A 14,499-nucleotide genomic window follows, 5' to 3' on the forward strand; every position below is an offset into this window, starting at 1 on the left:
CTGAATGAAAATGTTTTATAGGATGTGACCGGTCTGCTGCCCGAGTGGGAAGATGGCCATTTCTATCTTGCCAAGTACTACGACAAGCTGATGCCTATGGTGACTGACAACAAGATGGAGAAGCAGGGAGACCTGATCAGATACATAGTACTCCACTTCGGAAAGTAAATGCGCCTTAGTGTCACAGCTCGGAGAGACAAATGTTAACCTTTGTTAGGGCTGCACGCGACAACTCGTTTGACATGAGTCTTTGAGCTCAGAGTTTGGGATTACCCTCTTATTATTGCCGTATGTAACACACACAAGAACATTGTAGTTTTAGGCTGGACAATGGAATGGAACGCGACCTTTTGCTGTGTTCTAACAGAGCTGATTGTATTCTATTTGTATTGATGTCGAGAGAGGCAAACAAAAAAATCTGTGTGACATTTGTTAATTATGTTACACACGGGATAAAACCTTTCCTAGTGTAGTCCCTGGATCAACATGTGTCTCTTCAAGAGGCAATCAAAACATGCCATTTCCCCCCCTACTTTTGTCGTGGGATTGAAGCAAGGAATCTTCGGAGCTGAACCCCACTAATTTCAGCTTCAGCGGCCACTGGTGTCCGGAGATAGGACCTACAGTAGGGGGCGCTGGTAGCGGCTCCGCTCGGCTAGCAGGGATCATATAATGGCTGCTGTTCAAAGCTCCTGCGGGCCAACAGGAAGCCGTGACATCATCAGGTTCATCTTCCTATTGGCCCACGTGACGCGGGAGGTTTAAACTTTAAGCCCAGCTGGAGCTGCTATTGGCACCCCATATGGAGGCAAGTATCTTCGGAAGAAAAGGGGTCCATGGACCTGAAATTAATGGGGTTCAGTTCCAGAGACCCCCTCTTTCAATCCTTTGTAATAAATAAATCGCCCCTTGATTGCTCCTTTTAACATGCTTGGTGTATCAATATATAAAACTCTTCTTCCTAAAAACACAGTATCTAATCTTTTCTTAAACCGGTCTACTTTACCTGCCATCACATTACAACTCCAAGGGCAGTCGGTTCCACGTGAGATTATCCACAAGACTGATTTACTGAAGTGACATCAACAGAATTCATATTACCAATTTAAACAATTCTTGTCGACCATGAATCCAAGAATGGATCGGGGCAGGTATTCTGTAGTATTTTGCCAATATGCAAATAGTATTACGGCCATTATTTTAAATGTCTTCTTAAAGCACATGGATGGGCTCGGATCACCGTGGGCATCTTTCTGTTAAACGGAGGCCACCGGCATCCATAACAAACATACGTTCTACCATGTTCTTATAATTTTAATACCGGAGTGGCCAACTCCAGTCCTTAATAGTCCCCAACAGGTCAGGTTTTGAAGATATCCCAGCTTCAGCACAGGCGGCTCAATCAGTCCCAGCTTCAACACGGGACTCAATCAGTCCCTGCTTCAGCTCAGGTAGCTCGATCAGCCCAGGTGGCTTCACTGATTGAGCCACCTGGGCTGAAGCTGGGATATTCTCAAAACCTGACCTGTTGGGGGGGGGGGTCTTGAGGATTGGCGTAAGGGTCCCGACCGGGCCAACTGGAGCTGGCCACCCCTGATTTATTGTATCACAGTTCAGATTGTCTGGTAGGGCGCATTCTCAGGACATAAATACCAAGGAATTGGTTTGTTTTTTCCAGGTCTCTGGAGTATGGAAATCAATTCATCTATCAGTCAATGCCTCGGATGCTCTCACTATGGCTGGACTTCGGAGCAAAAGTGTATGAGTGGGAAAAAGGTACTGCCATTAAATACTACAGAACCGGAATAGGTTGACCCTATTAGATTGACCACATTTGCAGTACTACAGTGTAAAACATGAAAAGTACTTTTAATTATTGTTCCAATGTAACTGAAATATATCAGCGTAGCACAATAGAATCAGATGAAATGAATATAAGGCGAGCTATTGAAATCAACGTTTGTTCCTCACTTGATCTTGAAAAAATTCTAGCGAGGGTCCGAAATGCTTGTTTCAATAAACCACCTTATATTAATTTCATCCCAGTCTGGTGTGTTATTCTGCTCTGTATCACGTGTGCTGTGACCGTGTGAAGTATGGTGGTGAGTATGGCACCCTTCTCTAAATTGAAGCATTTGTTGTCCTCGATGTGAACGCGCTTGGAGCTAGAATTGCCACAGTAGCACAGACCACTTTTAGTCATTAAGCCTGTTACTCTGCCATTACTTTACGACTCCTAACATGTGCTTTCCCACGTGGTCTTCCAGCCGGACGGGCGGACCGTTTGCAAATGAAGACCGAGCTAATTAAAATAAACAAGGCCATCATGGATAACGCCAACCACTTGGCTCCGTATCAGTTCCTCACCGCCTTCTCCCAGCTGATCTCCCGGATCTGCCATTCTCATGACGAAGTGTTTGCTGTGCTGAAGGAAATTGTGGCCAAGGTCTTTCTGGCTTACCCTCAGCAGGCGATGTGGATGATGACCGCTGTGTCTAAGGTAACGCGACAAAACCTAAGAAATGGGGTGAATCAAACGTGTTCTTATAAATGCGTTCATTGTGTTCTTGTGAGCCGAGTTATGTGTTAACTTCAGCTTCCGAATCTGTCGTGTTCTTACGTTTCCGCATAGAAGCGATACTGTGTGAGCTAAATTGTAGATGCGTCTTTGTGGTGACATTATCAAGCACACTGGTGTAATGCTGGGGTGGGCAACTCCAGTCCGCCAACAGATTAGATTTTCCGGATATCCCTGCTTCAGTACAGGTAGCTCAATCAGTGGCTCAGTCAACGACTAAAGCAGGGATATCCTGGAAACCTAACCGGTTGGGTGGCCCTTGAGGACTGGAGTTGGCCACCCATTGTCTAATGGAAATAATATACCTCCTCAGTCTTCCTATCCAACGCGCGTGAACAGATGTAAGGAAATCCTTGAGAAAGCCATTCATATGAAGTCAGCGCTGGGAAAGTTCATTGGAGACGCAACCCGCCTCACTGACAAACTTCTGGAGCTCTGCAATAAGCCGGTAGGTAACAGCAGTGCATTCAGGGCGGACACAGACCTGCCGGGCCAATAGGCAGCTCTAAGCTTACTCCATCATATACAGCAATTACATTTGGGTTTTTAAAATCGAATGTACTACACTTGCTAAAGGGAAAATCTTGTCTTATATGTGATGGTGAGTCCGGCTTTGGTCTCGGTCTTCAGTTACGAGGGCTAAGGTGCCTGTCGCAAAGTCATGCCTTCATATTAAATCATCAGGAGGCAATGTTCGACTCCACTTTGTTTCCAATTCACATTTTACAGAATATTTAAGAACAATTCCTTTTACGGTTTTATAATTCAACTGACAAAAACTCCCCTTATTCAGCCTGGGCAACTCGCTCAATCCTTAAATTCCCTCATATCTCTCGTTAGCCGTCAGATAGCCCCTATAAAGGAAACGGTTCTTACGAAACTGTGGGGTTTACATTGCAGTCCCTGGGAAAAAATGAACCCTACCATTTAGAGATTCAATGGCTGAATAAAGCAATTGTGGATTGTCAACCCTTGCTATCTTACCTAAAATCCGCCTGACTGTACTACCTTCTTTTAGAATCTACAGGGTTTATTGTACACCAGGCAAAGTGGCCGATTGGTTAACATTAACGGGGAATTGTGACCCAAAATGGTCCGATCGGTTGCTTGATGCAGAATAATCCCCTAAATGAGTATACAGCGGCAATCCAAGCTGGGCGGGTTTTTTTTCCTTTATTTTTTTTGCATAGTGTTGAAGCAGGGGGTCTCCGGAGCTGAACCCCATTCATTTCAGTTCCGGGGACCCCCTGCTTCCGGAGATACTTGCCTCCTTAGGGGCGCCGGTAGCCGCTCAGCTAGCAGGGATCACGTAATGGCGAAGTTTTCAAAACTCCCGCGACCAATATGGAAGCCGTGATGTGATCAGGCTCGGTTTCCTATTGAGCCCCGTGACTTTGCCGAGACACTGGCATCCCCTTTGGGGGTCTGTATCTCTGGAAGCAGGGGGTCTCCAGAGCTGAGATTAATGGAGGTTCAGCTGTGGAGACGGCTTGGATTGCTCCTTTTATTATAAATAGTGTTAATGACTAGTACTGTTATAAGCTATGATTGGTTTCTTCAGCCTTATGCTGTATCCAATTTGTTTTGTTGTACTAGATAACTGTTTATCCTTCCTGATGATGTAGTATCCAAAGAGACAGCATCACGTGTTCTGTTTGTGCATCATCTAGGTGGATGCCCACAGCAGCACTCTGAGCATGAGCATCCACTTCAAAATGCTCAAGAAACTGGTGGAAGAACCTACATTTAGCGAGATCCTTATTCCTTTGCAGTCCGTGATGATTCCGACACTGCCATCTACCCCGGGCACACATGCCAACCATGACCCCTTCCCGGGGCACTGGGCATATATCTCGGGCTTTGATGACACGGTATGATACGAGTGGTAGCCCTCCATTTATTCCCAAAGATACTCACATATCAGCAGGTTTCTAGCCTGCCTTTGTAATGTTATATTGAGCATGTATAATAATGGTATTAAATCATAATTATTTGCATAGGATCCGGATGAAGAAGTACTTGGGCCAAACTAAGACATATGTCTTGTAACGTTGGACGAAAGTAAATAAGATGACGAGAAAAATAGATGAAACGTTTAAAGAATAATGAATTTTAGACATGTAAGCTTTCTGAGCTCTTTATTTAGTATTGAAATTGAATATTTAGTGACATGAAAGTGATGCTAAAGCAACCTCCGTTATCTAGAAATGATACAATCCCCAGTTGACCATGAGAGTTGGATGTTCGCTGTTTTTAGCCCGTGATTTCCGTAAGCAGGACGAATCCAGCCGTTTGCAAGAATATAATAACGTTCCATTTCAGGGAGCATTTCTAGTTGGTGTTTCGCAACATAAATACCTGGTTGGATCAATTCTTATTTCGTTGCCTGTTTCGACCTTTCTTTGTTAAACTCAGGTGGAAATTCTGGCATCGCTACAAAAACCAAAGAAGATTTCTCTGAAAGGATCAGATGGCAAATCCTACACAATGATGTGCAAACCAAAAGATGATCTACGGAAAGACTGCCGACTTATGGAGTTTAACTCCTTGATTAACAAGGCGAGTTCCAGCATGTCCTGCAGTACATTTGGGAGAGATAAGGAGGCAATCCAAGCGGCACTTAAAAAATATAAAAACGAATTACTTAAAACTGTCGATAATTGCGTTCTCCCGTGAACGCTCAGCAAAGATCCTGCAGCCCAGGGTTCACTAAATGGTCGCCTTTCAGTTTCAGTTAATCATATAGTCAATTTAACTCAGCAACTACAATGTATCCTTATATTACAAAGGTAACATTATCTATTGTTACAGTTTGCAGCTCAAACTGCTGGGAACATTGGCAACAAATGATCACAAACAGGAAAGTGTTACAAAGATCTTGCACTGCTGGGGAGGTGGCTAAACCCTGCTATAGAAATCAAAGGATGCTCAGTATATTAGCTCATGGCATTGAGAGTAGAAAAATACTACAGAAAAATGCAGTAAGTATTATCTAATACTACAGAACTGATTTTAATTTAAAAAAAAAAAACACATGTAGGATATTGCATGGATTGCCTCTTTAAAACGACAACGTGTTTTAGTATTCATATCCGAATCGAGAATTGCCAGGCTTTTCATGGGGCAGTAATACTGCACGTCTAGAAATTCAGAATTGTGTACTGTTTTTTTAAGCAACATTTTTCCTGCCATGCACACACTGGCTGGGGGATTTGAAAACAGATGGTAAATGGGCAAGTGGGCACCACTCCATGTAAAAGACATTATGGAACTAGAGAGTGCAGAGAAGAGCCGGCAAATTAATAAAGGGGATGGACAATCTAACTTATGAGGAGAGGCTAGCTAAATTAGATTTATTTACATTAAAAAAGAGGAGTCTAAGAGGGGATATGATAATTATATAGAAATATATCCGGGACTATACAAGGAGCTTTCAAAATAACTATTCATCCAAAGGTCAGTACAAAGAATTCGGGGTCATCCCTTAAGGTTGGAGGAAAGGGATTTCTCCAGCAACAAAGGAAAGGGTTCTTTACAGTAAGGGCAGTTAAAATGTGGAATTCGTTACCCATGGAGACTGTGATGGCAGATACAATAGATATGTTCAAAAAAGGTTGGACATCTTTTTAGATGGGAAAGGTATACAGGGATATACCAAATAAGTAAACATGGGAAGGATGTTGATCCTGGAAGTAATTCGATTGCCAATTCTTGGAGTCAGGAAGCAATTTATTTCCCCCCCTCGGGCATGGTCAGCTCTTACGCGCTGAGGCGTGCTGGTGCTTACCAGTGAGCCCCTACAGCCGCAATGAGAGCGGCTTTAGTAGGGGCTCGCCTACGCTTCCGCAAGCGTGCGGAAGCGTAGGTCTTATACAAAATTTAGATTTGGCGCTCGCCGGAGCGTAGGGCCGGTCACGTGAGCGGTTCGCCCAATGAGGGCGAACCAGCTCCGTGACGTCACTGGCCCGCCCCCGGACGGCGCGCGGTCTAAGGCCAGGGAAAGCACCCGCTTTCCCTCAGCCTCCGCGCGCCTCAGCACGCAATCAGGAACCATGGACGCAGCCTTAGGCCTCGTCCATGGTTGTTGCTTGCTGGCGGAGGCGTGCTGAGGCGCGCTTCCGCTCAGCACTGAGCCCCTACAGCCGCAATTAGAGCGGCTTTAGTAGGGGCTCACCTGCGCTTCCGGAAGCGTAGGTCTTAGGGAAATTTTACATTTCCCCGCTTGCCAGATCTTCTTTATTTATCTTCCGATTTTAAAACTTGAAATGCATTCATTTTCTTATATTTTTGAGGCCGCTCACATTGTGAGGCCCAAAGCTGTAGCCGAGTTAGCTTATGGGTAAGCCCAGCATTGGCTACATAGTAATGCATTTCTAATGGTTTCCAGCACTCAATATGAACAAGAACTTGCTGTACAAGATACCTAGAAAGTCATCTCCCAACACGTTTTTACTCCATGTATTACATACACAAAATAGTGAGAAACACTGTTACTTAGATTGTAAGCTCTGCAGGGCAGACGCCTTTTCCTAATGCTACTTTTATGTCTCAAGCGCTTATTCCCATTGTGTTATATTATTGTTACATGTATTACTGCTGGGAAGCGCTGGGTACATAAAGGTATTCATACATACATTATATTGTTGAAAACAACTACAGTATGCAAATTGCAAAATTGTGAAAGCAAAGTAACAATACTTATCCACAGGAGTGGCACTCACAGCTCTGCCACTCACAGCTGCGCCACTCACAGCTCTGCCACTCACAGCTCTGCCACTCACAGCTCTGCCACTCACAGCTCTGCCACTCACAGCTTTGCCCCTCTCAGCTCTGCCACTCTCAGCTCTGCCACGACGCACGACTATCGTTCTAGTATCGTAAGATCGCTGCAAAAAGAACCTCAATAGGAGGTCAATGGAACAACTGCTAAGGAGCAAAAACACGTAAAGCACAAAAAAGGGCTTAACTATGAAAATACAGAGCACGAAAAATGCAGAACACTAATAAAGAACAAGCTGAGACGGTGTAATGTTACAGAAAAATAAGTAAGGCGGCAAAGTTTCGGGGACTGACCCCATCAATCCCGTTCTCACAAGTTGAAAGCAACGATAATATCTCCCTTAAATAAGAACAAATGGGCTTTCTTACGACACAGCAAAATCCGAAACGCAGAAACGTGCGCACAATCCAGCTCATTCGTTTGATCCAATACTCCTCACCGCTAACTGGGGTCCCAGCCTGTACTCCATAGTATTATACAACATGGAAGCGAGGGAGTAATATCATTATTTTCCATATTATTGAACATAATGAAGAGTGTTGGCTACTTGCACCAAATATTACACGTCTTGTTAATCCTGAGAGGCTTTATTACGATGAACATACTGTAATATACCAGCGTGTTTATTTCCCATGTGTGATGGAACAGTGCTTGCGGAAGGATGCAGAGTCCCGGAGGCGCGAGCTTCACATCCGAACCTACGCCGTTATTCCACTGAATGACGAATGTGGGATTATAGAGTGGGTCAATAACACAGCGGGTTTACGCCAGATACTAACCAAGCTGTACAAGGAGAAAGGTGAGTGTATTTGAGGACTCCCATATCCTGTTTCGAGATCACTTCTGATGGGTAGACCTCAGCAGTCTCGAAAACGTAGGCAGAAGAAAACCTTGTACGATTAATACGCTGGTCCGTTAAAAAGCATGACAACCTACAAAGTGTCTTGGTTTGTGCGATCTGGTGACCTTTTTAAAGTTATGGTTTGTTTACAAATATAAATATGTATTTTGGACTGGTAAATTAAAGGAGCAATGACAGGTTTTTTTTGTTTTTTTTTGTTTGTTTTTTTAACATTATTTTTATTCAGGATTGAAGCAGGGGGTCTCCGGAGCTGAACCCCATTCATTTAATCTCCGGGGCCCCACTGCTTCCGGAGATACTTACCTCCGTAGGGGTGCCGGTATCTCTCTGCTTTGTAAAGGTCCCGCGACACGTGGTCCAATAGGAAGATGCACCAGGTGACATCACGGCTTCCTATTAGCCCGTAGGCCACGCAAGCTTTGAAAAGCGGAGCAGCTAGCAGCATCCACTACATAGTTAAATATCTTCAGAAACAGGGGTTCCCTGGAGATTACATTAATGGGGTTTAGCCCTGGAGACCCCCTGCTTCAATCCTAAGGGAAAAAATTAATAAAAAACAAAAAACCGGCTTGGATTGCCACTTGAAGTAGCAAGGGATGAGAATGTAGGTCCTTGATCGTAAGGCGATATGCTATTATATCCTCAGTTATCCCCTACAAGCTTTTCCTCTGTTTCCCAGGAATATACATGAGCGGGAAGGAGCTCCGTCAGTGCATGCTACCCAAGGTCGCCACACTGCAGGAAAAGCTGAAAGTCTATAAGGAGTTCCTGCTGCCTCGTCACCCTCCTGTCTTCCAAGATTGGTTCCTGAGAACGTTTCCTGATCCCACATCCTGGTCAGTAATAGGGATTTATAGTGTTACAATATCTGATGCATATTTGTGTTCTTTAACCCCTATGTTGGCAGAGATCAAAACATTGAAATATATGTGTTCAAAGAATGCTGATAACTAGCGATATGTTGCTACGTAGTATGTTAAATCCTAGTTTCTCAGTCTTTTCTAGTATGTTGGGACCATACTGCAGACTCCTGTTGGTAGGGGTAATTTGCCAGTTTCAGGGTATGAGAAGTTGTATTAGGAGAAGCAATCCAGCTTAATTTATGGTCGCAATAATGCTTTTTGTAGGTTAGCAATGGGTTTCTGCTCTTCCCTTTCTAGGTACAACAGCAGGTCAGCCTACTGCCGTTCCACTGCTGTGATGTCTATGGTTGGCTACATACTGGGTCTTGGAGACCGCCATGGAGAAAACATTCTCTTTGACTCTTTCACCGGGGAGTGCGTCCACGTGGATTTCAACTGTCTCTTCAACAAGGTAGGGTGCTCCATGGAATGGAAAAGGACCAGACGGACAGCCATATAATCGCTGGGATTAACAGACCTCTGATGGGAATTATCACACACATCCCACATGAACGGTCATTGACTTGAATGGCACTAAATTTGGGATTAACAGAGGGTAGCGAATCTTCCTCATGGAACAGAGCAGGCCCTATTTCAGTGAACAATTTAAAGTCTTCCAACTATTCTTGAAAAAAAATCAGTGCATCCACTTGTCCAGGAGATTCATCATGTATCTTCCTGTCTGTAGCACTGTATGTTATAAAATATCTACTTCAAATATATACCATTTGAAAGGTGCTCAAACTGAAGACAAAAAAAGTGCTTGAATCGGCACACTCTTCAACGCTGCTTTTTCATTTTGAAACATTTTCCAAAGCGGCTCACGTTATATATATATATTTTTCAAAGCCATTTTATGTAGCTTTATCTTGAGTACACTGGGCTGCACATAGAGTGTACTAAACACTGCAACTCCCGGCATCAGAGACACTGCAGTTGGGGTTTTAGTGTCAGACAGAAAAAATGGTTTATCCATAGTCACAGAGATCTGACTATGACTGGCTTTCCCAATGTCATCTAATTGAGGGACCAGTTACATACTTGTAATGCAAAGATTCTTGATTCAGCCAATAACTTGCATTCTCTGAGTAAGTAAACAGTCATAGAGCTGTAATCGAAAAGGGGTTTTACTTAGGTTATGTTCTCAGTTACAGCTTGAAAGCTTGAACAGCTAAACAGCATACAACAGGAAAATGCTCCAAACACCAGGAGAAGCCCCAACCAGTCTAGTCTGATCCCGAGAGAGAAAGGGGAATTCTTTGCCAGGGCACCTGCACGTTCCATGGAGAAGCTTCTGGCACTATCCCAGCCTCGGCTCTTATTTATAACATACTTTGTTAGCCTTCCTCCAATCAGTGCTGTGTGTTGTAGCAAAAAAATGCATACTTAAACTGATTAGTTACACTTCCTTTGTAGTATACAACTCTATATATGGTAAACATGTGACATACTGTAGAGAGAGAGCTCTGCTCATACAGAGCACATGCCATGGCACACTTAAGCTAATGAGTGGTACTTTCCCATACAGTCACACTTCCTTTGTTGTAAATATGTGACGAGAGAGAGCTCTGCTTACCCAAAGCACTTGTTATGACATACTTAAGATATTGATTGGTATTTTCCCATACACTAATGGGAAATGTATCTTAAGCCTAACAAAGTATGCTATAAATAAGAGGCTGGGATAGAGCTAGGAGCTTCCCCATGGACTGTGCAGGTGTCATGGCCAAGAATTACCCTCGCTCTCTCATGATCAGACTAGACTGATAGGGTCTTCCTGTGACTGAGCCACCTGTGCCGAAGCAGGGATATCCTGAAAACCTGAGGACTGGAGTTGGAGCCTATTGTAACTATCCATCATATTGCGTGTTTGCTTATCCCCTATATACATTTTTCATTTAGGGCGAAACTTTTGAAGTTCCAGAAATCGTCCCGTTCCGCCTGACTCATAACATGGTTAATGGGATGGGTCCCATGGGGACAGAAGGCCTTTTCCGACGAGCATGTGAAGTAACGATGAGGTTAATGAGAGACCAGAGAGAACCTCTTATGAGGTAATGTCCAGTATTTAAGTTCAAATGTCCGAGCTCTGTGTATAGCATCGTATCTGCTTAGCTTAAAACCGTCTAGTGGAAGAAGTCCAGAAATCCAATGTTTTCCTCCCGGTCTCACACGTCATCATGCAATTCTCCAATGGTTTTCTGTTTTTTTGGAGAAAATAAATATTTTTTGGGTGGGGACATCAATTTGAAATCTGCATGTATTGTATATTCTGTGATATTTATGGTCATCTTTATATCACTTTAACTTGGGACGTTTTTACTGCCTTACTTTTGTGCGGTACGAACTTCAAACCAGCACGTAATAAAAAGAACATGTGTTGTGTATTCTGTATTTTTTAATCCGAATCGTCCTCTGGGATGAAATTTGCAAGCTAATACGTTTATCTCAAATCCTGAAACAATGACAAAAAAAGGTAGATAATGCATTAGATCAGGGGTGGCCAACTCCAGTGCTCAAGGGCCACCACCTGTTGGTGGACCTTAAGGACTGGAGTTGCCCACCCCTGCATTAGATTGTTGAAAGGTGTTTATGTATGTATATCTTTATTTATATAGCGCCAAAAGTGTACTCAGCACTTCACAAAGAATACAGTACAGGGAATTATAATAATACATTAAGCGCAGCAAAATCAGACAACAGGAAAGGAAATCCCTGCCCCGAAGAGCTTACAATCTAAGTGGTATGTTGGGAGACTTACAGAGACAGCAGGTGAGGGAAAGGGTGCTACAGATGGCAGTGCTTGGCCACAATGGGTGGTACCAGTAACTGTGGGTGTGGGACAGTAGCTATGAGTGTAAGCTATTGGGATGCTTGATTTGCGGGGCGAGTTTTAAGGTTAGTCAGTAGATAGGTTAACACCATTAGCAGGGGAAGTGGTGGCAGGGAGGCGTGGGTGAGAGCAGGTGTGTTTATGGCTGGGTCTAGGATTAGGAGAGATATCCCCAGCAGCAGGAAGGAGTAGATAGAGGGTGTGAATAGAGGATTTGTGTAGGTGCTTTTTATTGAGGAGTAAAGAAGTTGTGGGGAGAGAGGTGTATAAATAATGGTGCAATGTATAGGCATAGGTGGAGGGGGGGAGAGATGAAGAAATGTGGATAGAGAGGGAGGAAGGTGGAGAGAACAGCAACATTTACAAAGGAGTGAGAAAACAGTAAACAGAAAAAGCAATAGGGAGGGCATAGTGAGATGCAGGAGAAGAGACTTCCCAGATATACTGTAGGAGGATAGGAAGCGTGCAGATTATCAGAGCATTAAGTTCTCACAGCTGCAGAGTTTTTCTTGTGCAGAGTCCAGATCTTCCTGTAATCTTCACCTCCAATTTCAACTCCAAAATTAACCCCACAGACACGTTATATGTGAAACTTTGATGTTACACACAGCCAAATGGTAATTCATACGAGTTTTAATATGTTATGTGGACTTGCAACTTTGAAAGGATTAGTCTTCACTTCACATATGGTTAACACCGTATTCAAACCAACGGGTCCTCCGGAGATCAGTGGCACTATTTTTAGCTTTGGGGATGTCCCGGTTCCCGAGATACTTACTCGTTTAGCTGCTGGGGTTTCCGCCCCCTTAAGCGAGATCTAAACGGGTGCCAAATTTTGGGCCAATAGGAAGCCACAACATCATCTGTTGCGCCATCCAGGATGGAGGACCAGCACCTAAACAGTTAAGATTCCCAAGGCCTGGGGGGGCACACAGAACTAATAGCTCGGGTTCAGCTCTAGAGCATCGACTGGTTTCAATTCTGTAACATAAATGAATAGAAAAAAGAATTGATAAAGGACAGCGGCTAAGAATCAGGGGAACCTGGCTCAATACCCGGTGTCGGCTCCTTGTGACCTTGGGCAAGTAACTTTATCTCCCTGTGCCTCAGGCACCAAAATCAGAGTGTAAACTCCACAGGGCAGGGACTGTGTGTAACATTCCTATGTGCTGCGTACCGCGCACTGTACTGTAATTGTGACACGCTGGGTCCCATTGGAAGAATATATACCGTATGAAATAAAGTTGTTATTATTATTAATTAAAGTTGTTATTAGTTTCACTGAAAATATATCAGGGAAATACAACTAACAGGATACAATACTTGCATTTTTGTTTTGCAGCGTTCTCAAACCTTTTCTGCACGACCCTTTGGTGGAATGGAGTAAGCCAGCCAGGGGGAGCAGCAAAAACCAAGTTAACGAGACCGGGGAAATTGTCAATGAAAAGGTTGGTAATCCTGAATCTGCCTCTATGACCTTGATGCTCTCACTGCTGGGGAGTGTGCGGTTCATGGCAGAGACCTTCAGTGGGTGAAGGGGAGAAGTCCAACTGTTTGCAGATAGTAAAACGAAACGATGTACTATGTCTTTTTCTTCCCAAATAGAAAATGGCATTTTATTTAAATTATTGGCCTGTCCTCTTTTTTTTCTTTTTTTACATTTACCTCGTCTTTCTGTTTTTGGACACGGCTTAGTTCTTGATTTTTTGGGAGAAATGGGGAGATAGAATCACATTTCTGCAGAAATAGCAGTTAGCCGTGATAGCCACGCGCATATCAATGTTACGTCTCATTTTCCTGTTTTTACCCATCTCCCACTAGGCCAAAACACACGTGCTTGAGATAGAGCAGCGGCTACAAGGCGTGATTAAGAATAGGAATCGCGTGAAGGGGCTGCCGCTGTCCATCGAAGGACACGTCCATTCTCTTATCCAAGAAGGCACAGATGAGAACTTTCTCTGCCAGATGTACCTGGGATGGGCGCCTTATATGTGACAATTTCACAATTTCTTCACTTAGAACGCTCCATATTGGACGATGGACCAAGTATTTGATGGCGCATTCCAAGAGGATAATTCTATATACTGTACACCAAAGTGGCCTAAACCCCCCATTGACGCCAATATTTCTTTGGGGTTGAATACGGCCAAAACAGCCATTTAGGAATACGTGAAATGACACCCTAAATCTGCAATGCCAACTCTTTCTGATTTGTATTTTGGTTTACATAACACACACACACACACACACACACACACACACACACACACACACACACACACACACACACACACACACACACACACACACACACACACACACACCTACACACACACACCTACACACACACTCTTTATACATCCTCATGTGCAGATGAAAAGATATTATGTTGGGATTGCATATGGTGGTGTCTTCCATAACTCTTGTCATTCCACGGCCGTCACTCTTAATGGGAATACTATTATAATAATAGGAAACCCTGAATTTCTTAGATGCAGTTTAAGATATAGGCCTTCTGGAATGTATTTTTCTGTGTGTATGTAT

The 14,499-nt window shown here is 43.7% G+C and overlaps 1 protein-coding gene across 3 annotated transcripts in view; it reads left to right on the top strand.

Moving 5' to 3' along the window:
- ATR (ATR checkpoint kinase) overlaps window positions 1-14,276 on the top strand; it is a 73,932-nt gene extending 59,656 nt beyond the window's left edge. For all 3 annotated transcript variants that reach the window (XM_075570104.1, XM_075570105.1, XM_075570106.1), the window contains exons 36-47: window positions 22-164; window positions 1,679-1,776; window positions 2,268-2,500; window positions 2,892-3,026; window positions 4,249-4,449; window positions 4,994-5,137; window positions 8,007-8,157; window positions 8,900-9,056; window positions 9,381-9,534; window positions 11,025-11,176; window positions 13,298-13,403; window positions 13,777-14,276. In XM_075570104.1, coding sequence (XP_075426219.1) covers window positions 22-164; window positions 1,679-1,776; window positions 2,268-2,500; window positions 2,892-3,026; window positions 4,249-4,449; window positions 4,994-5,137; window positions 8,007-8,157; window positions 8,900-9,056; window positions 9,381-9,534; window positions 11,025-11,176; window positions 13,298-13,403; window positions 13,777-13,950 — 1,848 coding nt within the window. In that variant the 3' untranslated portion in view covers window positions 13,951-14,276. The remainder of the gene's footprint in view (window positions 1-21; window positions 165-1,678; window positions 1,777-2,267; window positions 2,501-2,891; window positions 3,027-4,248; window positions 4,450-4,993; window positions 5,138-8,006; window positions 8,158-8,899; window positions 9,057-9,380; window positions 9,535-11,024; window positions 11,177-13,297; window positions 13,404-13,776) is intronic.
- Window positions 14,277-14,499: the final 223 nt, after the last annotated feature.

This window comes from Ascaphus truei, chromosome 14 (assembly GCF_040206685.1).
Source record: "Ascaphus truei isolate aAscTru1 chromosome 14, aAscTru1.hap1, whole genome shotgun sequence".
Lineage (NCBI taxonomy): Eukaryota > Metazoa > Chordata > Amphibia > Anura > Ascaphidae > Ascaphus > Ascaphus truei.